Here is a 12,514-nt window from a genome sequence, read left to right on the forward strand (position 1 = left end):
GTTTCATTGAGTTAGACAAGGCTGTGGTCCATGTGATCAGATTGGCTATTTTTCTGTGATTGTGGTTTTTATTCTGTCTGCCCTCTGATGGAGAAGGGCTAGAGGCATATGGAATCTTCCTGATGGGAGAGTATATCTGAGGTTATTGATATTTCTCCCAGCAATCTTGATTCCAGCTTGTGCTTCACCCAGCCCGGCATTTCACATGACCTTCCATGCATTTCAGTTAAATAAGCAATGTGAGAACATACAGACTTGATGTACTCCGTTCCCAATTTGGAACCGGTCTGTAGTGCCATGTCCAGCTCTAACTGTTGCTTCTTGACCTGCATACAGATTTCTCAGGAGGCAGGTCAGGTGGTCTGGTATTCCCAACTCTTTAAGAATTTTCCACAGTTTCTTGTGATCCTCACAAATGCTTTAGCATAATTAATGGAACAGAAATAGATGTTTCCCTGGAATGGTCTTTCCTTTTCTATGATCCAAGGGATGTTGGCAATTTGATCTCTGGTTCCTTTGCCTTTTCTAAATCCAGCTTGTATATCTGGAAGTCATTGGTTCACATACTATTGAAGCCTGGCTTGGAGATTTTGAGCACGACTTTCCTAGCATGTGAGATGAGTTCAACAACTGTGCCTCAGCTTGAGCATTCTTTGGCATAGCCTTTCTTTGGGATTAGAATGAAAACTGACCTTTTCCAGTCCTGTGGCCAGGGCTGTTTTCCAAGTTTGCTGCCATATTGAGTGCAGCACTTTAACAGCATCATATTTTATTGTTTGAAATAGCTCAGCTGGAATTCCGTCACCTCCACTAGCTTTGTTTGTAAGTGATCCTTCCTAAGGATCACTTGACGTTGCACTTCAGAATGTCTGGATCTAGGTGCATGATCACACCCATCGTGGTTATCAGGGTCATTAAGATCTTTTTTTGTATAGTTCTTCAGTGTATTCTTGACAGCACTTCTTAAAATCTTCTGCTTCTGTTAGGTCCATACTGTTTCTGTCCTTTATTGTGAACATAACTTGATTTATAAAATAATTGTATTTAATAACGATGATATTAATGTATTTTACAAAAGTAGCTATGTTTTAAAATAAAACATATCATGCCTTGTCATTTAATTTTAAGTTTGGTAGCATTTCTAAATGTATTACTTGGGTAGCAAGTTTCTCTTTATCTTGAAACTCTTACTATTAATTTACTAGGGAGTAAGGATACATTTTATACATCTAATCAAATGTAGGTATACTGAAAGAAGTAGAACGTTTTAGCCATTCAGCCATGGTCAGTCATGTCCTACTGTTTGTGACCCCATGGACTGTAATCCGCTGAGTTCCTCTGTCCATGGAATTCTCTAGAGAAGAATACTCGAGTGGGTTGCCATTTCTACTCCAGGGGCTCTTCCCGACCCAGGGGTTGAACGTGGGTCTCCTGGACCACGGTTAGATTGTTTACTGTCTGAACCGCCAGGGAAGCCCTCATTGTAGTCTGCTTTAGAGGCCTGCTCTATGACAGGGCTTCTGGATAGCTCAGTTGATAAAGAATCCACCTGCAATGCAGGAGGGCCCTGTTCGATTTCTGGCTTGTGAAGATCCCCTAGAGCAGGGAAAGGCTACCCACTCCAGTATTCTGGCCTGGAGAGTTCCATGGACTGTATCGTCCATGGGGTTGAAAAGTGTCTGAAATGACTGATTCACTTTCACATTTCTATGACAAATTTTATTTTCTATTAAAAGTTATACAATTATATAACCTTAAATATAAATTATGTAGGTACATATAATTTATATGCAAATGAAAAATATTATAAATTATACAGAGTGAAGTATGTCAGAAAGAGAAATATAAATATCATATACCAATGCACATATACGGAATCTAGAACAATGGTACCAAGGAATTTATTAGCAGGGCAGCGTTGAAGAAACAGACATAGAGAACAGATTCATGGACATGGGAAGTGAAGAGGAGAGGGTGAGATCTATGCAGAGAGAAACATGGAAACTTACATTACCACAGGTAAAATAGGTAGCCAGTTGGAATTTGTTGTATGTCTCAGGAAACTCAAATAGGGGCTCCTTTGGTGGCTCAGACGGTAAAGCGTCTGCCCGCAATGCGGGAGACCCGGGTTCGATCTCTGGGTTGGGAAGATCCCCTGGAGAAGGAAATGGCAACCCACTCCAGTACTCTTGCCTGGAAAATCCCATGGAAGGTGGAGCCTGGTGGGCTGCAGTCCATGGGGTCGCAAAGAGTCTGACATGACTGAGTGACTTCACTTTCACTTTTCACTTTATCAACTTAGAGGGGTGGGATGGGGGAAGGAGATGGGATGGTAGTTCAGGAGGGACGGGATATATGTATACCCATGGCTAATTCATGTTGAGGTTTGACAGTAAACAATAAAATTCTTTAAACCTATTCTCTTTCAAAAAAATATAAACAATTTTTTTAAAATTAAAAAATATTTTGTTTGACAAATTTTGTTTTTCAAAGGCACTCTAAGCTCTTTACTTGCTTGGCAACAGAAATACTAATTGGTTTTTTGAAAGGTATTGAATAAGCCTTTATCAGGAATCATGGAAGACTATAACCTAAACTATGATACTGGAAATAACAGTGTGATAAACTGGTATGACATTGAAAATAAAAGTGACTAATTGTAAATCATAAAGTGATCGGTTAATTAATGTGATATGAAAAGTATGAAGTCATACTTTAAGTATTAAGAAACATTATATCACATTTATAGAAAATGCCATTTTTAAAAAGTGATGTCTTTTTGTTTTATAAAATGAAGTTATACAACTATAAATTTTGAGAATATTTTCAAATCAGAGAATAGGACACATTATGCTTTTATGTCTGATAGCTGCTATCTAAAACCCATTTTTGAAGTTACTTTTGGAAAATGGTCTGACCCAAATCAGTCAACTATGGATGTTTTCAGTACAAAACAATGTCTTTTTTAAGCACTTTATAAATTCCAGTGTTAGAGAAGGTATTTCTGCTGCGTCCTGGAAGCCCAGATGGTAAAGACTATGCCTACAATGCAGGAGACCAGGGTCCGATCCGTGAGTCAAGAAGGTCCCCTGGAGAAGCAAATGGCTACCACTTCAGTATTCTTGCCTGGAATCTTCCTTGGACAGAGGAGCCTGGTGGGCTACAGTCCGTGGCATTGCAAAGAGTCAGACATGACTGATGGACTAAGAACACAATTGTCTACTCTATACACTGTTTCTATAAGAGATCATTTCTATAGATTTAATTTATTTTTATTAATCATGGAGGTGCTATTGGCATACATATAGTAACCCTAAAAATGTATGATTTCATTATTTCAGAGAGATCTCTGCAATTCCAGTCATTAGTTACATTATAAATCAGGTTTCATATCACTTGGATTCAACAATACCAGTCACTGTCACAAAAACTATACTGCAACTTCCTTGGTGGTCCAGTGACTAAGACGCCTCATTCCCAATGTGTGTTGGGAGTGGAAGAGTTTGGAGGCCTAGGTTTGAGCCCGCATCAGGGAACTAGATCCCATATGCCACAACTAAGATTCAGGTACAGCCAAATTAGTAAATATTTTTTCAAAAAGAATTATAGTAAGATATATTAGGAGGCATTGGGAACTGATATCTGGTGTAGCACCTAATCTCTGTATCAACAGATTCTGGCAGGAGTATGTCATTTCTGTGGTTAGGTTATAGATGACACTGGATTCCAGTCTGCCTCTTTCTTTCTGGAATCATTTCCTAAGGGAAAAGCCAGCTGTCCTCTTGTAAGCCCGGTCTCTGGTTACAATTACTGAGGCTTCCTCCCAACGGATCATCTGAGTGATTACATTCTACTTTTCATCACTTACGAGACACCCATCTTCAAACACTCACACCAAGAGGAATTTTGCCTGTTTTCAACTAGCTGAAAGCATCTTGGCTTCCCATAGAGCCGGCACTCAAAATTCTCTTTTGCCTTAAGTTGTGTGAAACACTAACTTAGAACAGGCAGGAAGTGCTCTGCTCCAGAGGAAGTCAAAGAGATTTAAAAGCATCAAAAAGCAGAGAAACGAAGCACAGTTGGACAGAAGGATCAGTTCAGTTCAGTTCAGTCGCTCAGACTTGTCCGACTCCTTGTGACCCCATGAACCGCAGCATGCCAGGCCTCCCTGTCCATCACCGACTCCCGGAGTTTACTCAAACTCATGCCCATCAAGTCGGTGATGCCATCCAGCTATCTCATCCTCTGTCGTCCCCTTCTCCTCCTGCCCCCAATCCCTCCCAGCATCAGGGTCTTTTCCAATGAGTCAACTCTTCACATGAGGTGGCCAAAGTATTGGAGTTTCAGCTTCTACATCAGTCCTTCCAATGAACACCCAGGACTGATCTCCTTTAGGATGGGCTGGTTGGATCTCCTTGCAGTCCAAGGGACTCTCAGGAGTCTTCTCCAACACCATAGTTCAAAAGCATCAATTTTTCGGTGCCCAGCTTTCATCACAGTCCAACTCTCACATCCATACATGACCACTGGAAAAACCGTAGCCTTGACCAGATGGACCTTTGTTTGGCAAAGTGATATCTCTGCTTTTCACCATGCTATCTAGGTTGTTCAAAACTTTCCTTCCAAGGAGTAAGCGTCTTTTCATTTCATGGCTGCAGTCACCATGTGCAGTGATTTTGGAGCCCAAAAAGTTTAATTCTGACACTGTTTCCACTGTCTCCCCATCTATTTCCCATGAAGTGATGGCACCAGATGCCATGATCTTAGTTTTCTGAATGTTGAGCTTTAAGCCAACTTTTTCACTCTCCTCTTTCACTTTCATCAAGAGTTCATCAAGTTTAGTTCATCTTCACTTCCTGCCATAAGGGTGGTGTCATCTGCATATCTGAGGTTATTGATACTTCTCAGGCATATTTCTCCCAACAGAAGGATCAACAGATCCCAAAATGGACAGGGGCCGGGCGAGGGGAGATGAGGCTCCGCCCCTCTGGTCCCGCCCCTACACAATTGCGCTTCAGGCCTGGTCCCACCCACTGCCCTTATTTCGTGTCTCATTGGCCCTGACGTAGCCCAATCACCTCCCTCTGTACCACTTCCTCCGCCTGGCGGGTGCAGTAGCCTGCAGACCTGGAAGTGAATGTAGACTAGCTATGGAGGAGTTCCAGTGAGTTTGCTCTGTTTGCTTGTTTAAAACCCGAATTTCGTAGTCCCACAGCCTGTTGTCCTCCACACGTGAGTTTCCGGGGTGTCTTTGGACGTTAAAGAAGACTCTTGAGTTTCCCTTGGACTACAAGGAGATACAGCCAGTCAATCCTAAAGGAAATCAGTCCTCAATATTCATTGGAAGGACTGATGCTGAAGCAGAAACTTCAATACTTTGGCCAACTGACGCAAAAAACTGACTCATTTGAAGAGACCCTGATGCTGGGGAAGATTGAAGGCAGGAGGAGGAGGGAACCACCGAGAAGGAGATGGTTGGATGGTATCACCGACTGGATTGACATGAGTTTGAGTTAGCTCCCGGAGTTGGTGATGGACAGAGAAGCCTTACTTGCTGCGATCCATGGGTCGCAAAGTGTGGGACACGACTGAGTGGTTGAACTGAACTGGTGGAGGTTAAAACTACTGTCCCCACCTTCCCGCCCCCGGTGTGTCCCAGCATCGCTCTGAGAGAAGTTCTGAAATCCTTTATCTTAACTGCCGGATCCCTGGGGCCCACATCACATTTCTGGTAGTATTGTTCTAGGATCCATATCCTTCTCTGGCAGTTCTACCTTCTAACGTGTAGACGCCGCTGCTTCAAGTCCTGCATTGCTCAACCCCTCCGTCTCTGATCCATGAAGAGTTGAACGAGGCTCTATTCTGTATGCAGGTTGGTCAGGGCCTCGCCTATAGTGTGAAGGGGAGGTTTAGCGTAGATTATGTGGTTTTCACAGGAGGGGCCGCAATTCTGAAGAAAAGAATGAAATTAAAACCACCTCCTTTGATTCTGTGTTCCAGAATCCCTGCTGTGTCAGTGGCCATAGAGGATTGTGATTTGTACCTGCTGAGATCCTCCCTCTGTGTGGGGCTGTGTTACAGGAAGCTCACTGTGTTTTTCCAAGCATTGAACGGCCTGTTTTCTGGGGTCACTTCGCAAGACTGATCTTACCTTAGAAGGAAGCCCAGAGGAAGAGGAAAGCAAGGAGTCAAAAATGACTCGTTCCAGGTAAGAGGCCTATATTTGTTTCTTTTGTCTCTCCTGAAATGCTGTTTCTTTGGACTTGATAAACTTCTTAACTTCTGAATGGGTTTGTTTGGACTTATCCATAGTCATCATCCCAAGGGACCCATTGCCCTCCTGGCACATCAGTGTGACAGAAAACACTGTTGTCAGCCAAAGAAGCTCACTCAAGCTTTTAAGTCCCTAGTTTTTATTGGGGTTTAGCCACATAGCCATGGTTGATAACATCTCCAGCATTCTGCCCTCCTTAGAGCTTGGACTAATAAGGCCACCTGGCTCAAAGCCCCAAACCTCTAGTCACTTCGTTGGTCTTTGTGAAATGCCCAGCCTCACAACCTGAGTCATCCCATTATTAAACTAGGGGCCCACCATAAGTCATCTTGTTAGCATAAATTATCAGGGCCTACGGAGAGTAATAAAGCCACTGCAGTCACTAAGGAATTTACAAGAGTGAGAAAACTTAAATTCCAAGAGTAGTTTAAAAACTTCCAGACCCTGGGGACCAAAGCCTTCGAGATTCTTTTTAACTTTTAGTATTTATTTAGTTTTGGCTATACTGGGATTTTGCTGATGGTCTTGGGCTTTCTCTGTTATGATTAGGAGGGGCTACTATCTTGTTGTGGAGCTCTGGCTCTAAGGCAGAGGTTCAGTGGTTGTATTAATCCCTGGCAGGCTCTGGAGGATGTGGGCTTCAGCAGTTGTGGCACACTAGCTTAGTTGCTCCGAGGCTTGTGGAATCTCCCCTGACCAGGGATGGAACCCGTGTCCCCTGCACTGACAGGCAGATTTCTACCCACTGGAGCATCAGGCAGGTCCTTAAATTCTTTATTACACAACCTTGAAACCTTAATGTTTCCTTTCTGCCCTTTGATTTTTTTTCCCCCCTCTTATTTTTGATGTTACCTTGGAATACCTCACCTGTTGCATGATTACCAAATATTATGTTGTGTTTAAGACTTCTATTTTATTGTTCAAAATAATGTCTAAGTCTCTCTTTATGTGGGCTTCTTTGGCTACCTTGGAAGGTATTTTGCTTCATTTCTTTTGAAATTTCAACTAGTCTACACAGTGATAGCTTCATCTGTAATTTGGCAGGTTCCCTTTATTTAGGTGTTTTTGTTTTTTAAATTCAAAATTATGTTGGCTCCCCTAGATACAGCTGAGACTTATATTTGAAATATCCATGTTTGCTTTGAGTCTGATTGTTTTGAATCTGCAGTCACTGAAGTCTTTCTATCACTACATGTTCCAAGTAAAGCTTGTGATTTTCAGGCTTTATGTGCTTCAGTAAAGACTTACAGTTTCTTCACATAGGTCTGGAAATGTGTTCTAAATCAGTGTCATGGTATATTTGCTCATAAAATGTAGACTGTTTCGAATATTGTGTTTTTAATTACTGTTACTAAAGAGGAAAAATTGTTTTTAGTGAACCCAGGTGGCTCAGTGGTAAAGAATCCGCCTACCGATGCAGGAGACCTAGGTTTGATCCCTGGGTTGGGAAGGTCCCCTGGAGAAGGAAATGGCAACCCACTCCAGTATTCTTGCCTGGGAAATCCCATGGACAGAGAAGTCTGCATGGCTACAGTCCATGGGGTGAAAAAGAGTTGGACCTGATTGATGTGACTTAGCACGCATTGATGCACAATTTAGAATTTTTTTTTTTTTTTTTTACCATAAATGCAAAAATACACATGAGTTTTAAAAAAAGGTAGATTAAAATGTTTCTTCCAAAAGATCTGTTACTTATGGAAGATTGCTTTTCCCTTAAGTGTCTTTATGTGTGCATCTGTGTGTTCCGGCAGAAACCTAGGGTATATATAAAAGACATCATTATTTCATGAATATTTTTATTTATTCCAACCTTCAAAAATTGTTCTTAATATTTTCCATGTCCTTAGATTGTTTCCTTGTAGTGAAATGAATAAATAGTTCCTTTTTAGTATATGTATACAAGAAAATGTTCAAATGATTTGATCAATTCTTTTTCTTGTTTTTTATATTCCTCACAGTTAGAAAAACTTCTGTGAACTTTCTTCAGAGTTGTCCCTGTGTTTTTGTCTGTGTATTATTAGTAAAGTTTAGAGTACATGAAGTGAAATAAATTTAAGCTGTTTAAGGAATGTTTGCTATATATTTGCAGAAAGGTGGAACAACAACATTATTGATTTTAAATTGTTTCTGTTGCACATTCAAGACTCTATAAAAGCTATCAGAAAGATATATAGTATATAGTACATAGTTAAAATGATAGTTGCTATTGAGGATGCTATCTTATTAGAACTGTAAAATTTGTAAAACACTTGAACTTCAAAAGTCAGTATGAATGCATACATTACTTATTATTACAAGTACTTAATATAAGTACTTATCGTACTTCATTATGGTTCAAAACGGTCATTCATGGAGCAGAATTTTCAACATTACTACTTAAAAGAAGCTTGTTAAAAATACTAAGAAAAAACTAAGCTTGTTAAAATAAACAGCACATTTGTCCCACTCAAGAACTCTTGAATCAGAGTGTGCATTTTAAAAATATGACCTGTTTCCCTGATAGACAATTCATCCTGTGTCATACAAATACAACACTCAAAAATAAATATGCCGGGAATTCCTAGGTTGCCTAGTGGTTAGGACTTGGTACTTTCACTGCGGGGTCCCAGGTTCATTCCCTGGTCAGGGAACTAAGATCTCACAAGCCAAGTGGTGTGGCCAAAAAAAAAAAAGCCAATGTAGTTCTGATTATTTTATCATTTCTCTTCTAGATCAGAATAGTTTCTGAGATGGTTTGTGAGTCACATCTCATCATTTCTTGGGTTAGGAATTCGGTAGAAAATATTTCTGTGTAAAAAGTATACCCCAAACACTCTCCTTTATCAAAAGCAGTTCTGTGAGCTAGCTTTTGTCATCTTGGGGCACATTAGGAAGTCTTCTCATGGACACATGTCATCTGTACTCTGTATTTCCAGGACAACTGATGTTCCAGGATGTGACCATAGATTTCACTCAAGAGGAGTGGGTTGCCTGGACCTCAGTCAATGGGAAGTGTACGGGGACATGATGTTAGAGAACTATAGGAACCTGGCCACTTTGGTTGAGGATAGCTTCCTTCCAGAATCTCTTATCTGCTCTCAGGGTTTTGGTTCCTGCATTTCTAGAATGTCTCTTGGAGTCTTCTGCTTCTTTTAACAGCGTTTCAGATCCCTGCTTTGTATTGGAAAATGGGAAGCTGTGAATTTAAAAAGACTTCATGATGATTTAATTTTTTTTCTTCCTTGATGTAATCTGCCTCTTCTAAGTAAGTGCTAATTCTATAAGTTCTGTGATATAAAATGGTGTCACCCTCCTCTTCAAATCAAATTTCCACTACTTACTTTTGCCTTGTAGTATGTGACCAGAATGTCAGGATCTGATTTTTATGTATTAGTTAGTGTTGTATAGGTGCTTTCAATAAAGTATTTGGGGAAATCTTTTTCTAGGCTGTCTTAACATTCTACCATGCGTTCTCTTCTCACCTGGATACATATTAGATTGGAAAGTGATGAATCTCTAGCAAAACAAATATTCCATTCTCTGATGAACAGGTCTCATGGTCTCTAAGGTGGACCTGGTCACTTTTCTGGAGCAAATGAAGGATCCCAGGAGTATAAGGAGAATGGAGACATGGCCATGTACCCAGGTACGTGTCAATGGATGGAGCCGATGGCTCAGGTGAGAGGTCCAAGCATCAGCGAGGAAGTCATTCTTCATCCTGTGTTTTCGGAAGATCTGCTTCATTGGAAACGATTTTGGAGAAGTCTGGATTCATTTCTGTTTCTGTCATAGACGGCTATCACCTGCTGCCTTCTTCCTGTTAAACCATGATGAAATCTTGTCTGGTGATTACCTTTCTCTTTCACAGTGAGAACTAAAATGCTCTTCTTGGCTTGTGACAACCTGCATGAATCTGGTTGCTGTTTCATTTTTTGAGAGTCCTAATAAAACTGTGCACATTTCTGAGTAACTATGATGTTCCATTTGTCAAATATCAGGTCTTTCTATAAAGATACTCCTATTGGAGAGAAGACTTAGAATTGTGGTGAATATGGTAAAGTTTCTAATCAGTCTTCAGAACTTATTCAACAGCAGACTCTTCAGAATCCACAAAAAGAAAACAAGTGTAAGAAATGTATAAAAGTCTTTACTCACTCATCCAATCTAAGTAGAGATTGGATAATTCATACAGATGGGAAGCCCTTCAAATGTACAATAGTTGGCAAAGCCTTTAGTAAGAGTTCACATCTTAGTCACCATCAGTGAATGCATACTGGCGAGAAATCTTTAAACTTATAAATGTAAGGAATGTGGCAAATTGTTTATCTATTGCTCAAATCTTAATCGACATCAGCAAAGTCATACTGGGGAGAAACCTTTTAAATGTACAAAGTGTGGCAAAGCCTTTGATCAGAACTCAAATCTTACTTAACATCAGCAAATTCATACTGGAGAGAAAACTTAAAAATGTAAGGATTGCGGCAATACATTTCACCAGATATCAAGTTTACTCAACATCAGTGAATTCATACTGGAGATACACCTTACAAATGTACAGAATGTGGCAAAGCCTTTATCCATTGCTCGAATCTTACTGAACATCAGCGAACTCATACTTGGGAGAAACCTTAGAAATGTACCAAATGTGGCAAAGCCTTTACCAATAGCTCAGGTCCTTCCCAACATCAGAGAATTCATACTGGGGAGAAACCATGCAAATGCAAAGAATGTGGCAAAGCCTTAGCCAGAGCTCAAATTTTTCTAAACATCAGCAAATTCATACTGGAGAGAAACCTTACAAATGTAAGCAATGTGGCAAAGCCTTTAGTCAGAGCAGTGATCTCACTCAACACCTGAGAGCACACACTGGAGAGAAGCCCTAGTAATGAAACAAGTGATGGAAGAGGTTTGCCCTAAACATACATCAGAAAGCATGAGAGTTTATACAAGAAACATATGGAAATAATGTAACCAATATGTGCACATGTATTTCATCAAAACACAAATCTAAATACATATCAGAGACTGAAAGGTAGTGAGGATTTCATCAATCCTGTTTTCTGAACTTCCTCTGAAGGAGAATTACTATGGAGAGTAATGCATAATTACAACAGATAGAAAGTGAATATGTTCGTAGGGGTCACAAGATGAAGGGTTGATGGTTAGAAATTTACAATTATTAGCAATGTATCCTGTTTATAATGACATGATTTGAGATTATTTGAGAATGAATGTAATTCAACTGTGAAATCCATACTGTGCTTCACTTTTAGTGTGTATGCAAATGTAGATTATTTCTATGGTTTGTACTTTAGAGATAAGAGAAGCCCTTCTATATTGTGTTGCAACCATTTCTATCTATTCTCCATTACAAAATGGAACCAGAATGTAAAATGTACAATGAATATCTAAACACAGGTGTTCGTCTTTGATGTCAAATATCCCTAGAGGTCACCATGATGTAAGTGGTCATGGACTCTTTGCATGTAAATTGCAACAGAGGTTGGTTCTAAATTTTCAATAGTTATATCACTTAATTTGTGAAGATAGCACAATGACAGTTCACTAAAATATTGTTGTATCATGATAACATCAACACAAGTCAGGAATATTAGTTGACAATGTTGAAATATATCTTCTGTGATAAAAGAGAAATGTATGGGAAACCCTTCCTAGAAAAGGCCTCTAATTAGTGTATGGCCATGTTTCCTAAATGTTTGCTATCCTCTGTTTTGTAAACCATAGAAATCACAATTTACATATTATTATATCAGATAAATGTTTTTCTCTATGCTTGTATTCTGTATTTTAATTACGGATCACACAGTGGATTGTAAAAGGTTATAATGTGTGAAATTGTGAAATTGTAAAATGTCAAATATGCATGAAATTAATACATGCATGGGCTTCCATGGTGGTTCAGACACGAAAGAATCAACCCACAGTGTGCAAAACCTGGGTTCGATTCCGGGGTTGGGAAGATCCCCTGAAGAAGGAAATGGCAACCTCCTCCAGTATTTTTGCCTGGAAAATCCCCATGGACAGAGGAACCTGGCAGGCTACAGTCCATGGGGTCGCCACGACTCGGACACAAGTGAGCGACTAAGCACACACATTTAATCAAAATGAATGGTGTTTAGTATTTTGGTTGATTGTGATCAATGAAATGTTAACCCACCACCAACATTAACCTCTCCCACCTTACTTAAAGTTGTAGAGAAGAGATTATAACAAACTATCTGGTAGCACAGAGAGCTGGTA

At 40.0% G+C, this 12,514-nt stretch overlaps 1 protein-coding gene across 1 annotated transcript in view; it reads left to right on the forward strand.

The window, feature by feature from the left end:
* Positions 1 to 12,263, forward strand: part of LOC122420582 (zinc finger protein 11-like) — a 135,195-nt gene extending 122,932 nt beyond the window's left edge. Inside the window, 2 exon segments of the mRNA XM_043435832.1 lie at positions 10,603 to 10,722; positions 10,791 to 12,263. Coding sequence (XP_043291767.1) covers positions 10,603 to 10,722; positions 10,791 to 11,110 — 440 coding nt within the window. The 3' untranslated portion in view covers positions 11,111 to 12,263.
* The last annotated feature ends 251 nt before the right edge of the window (positions 12,264 to 12,514 follow it).

The sequence above is a fragment of the Cervus canadensis genome, chromosome 18 (assembly GCF_019320065.1).
Source record: "Cervus canadensis isolate Bull #8, Minnesota chromosome 18, ASM1932006v1, whole genome shotgun sequence".
Classification (NCBI taxonomy): domain Eukaryota; kingdom Metazoa; phylum Chordata; class Mammalia; order Artiodactyla; family Cervidae; genus Cervus; species Cervus canadensis.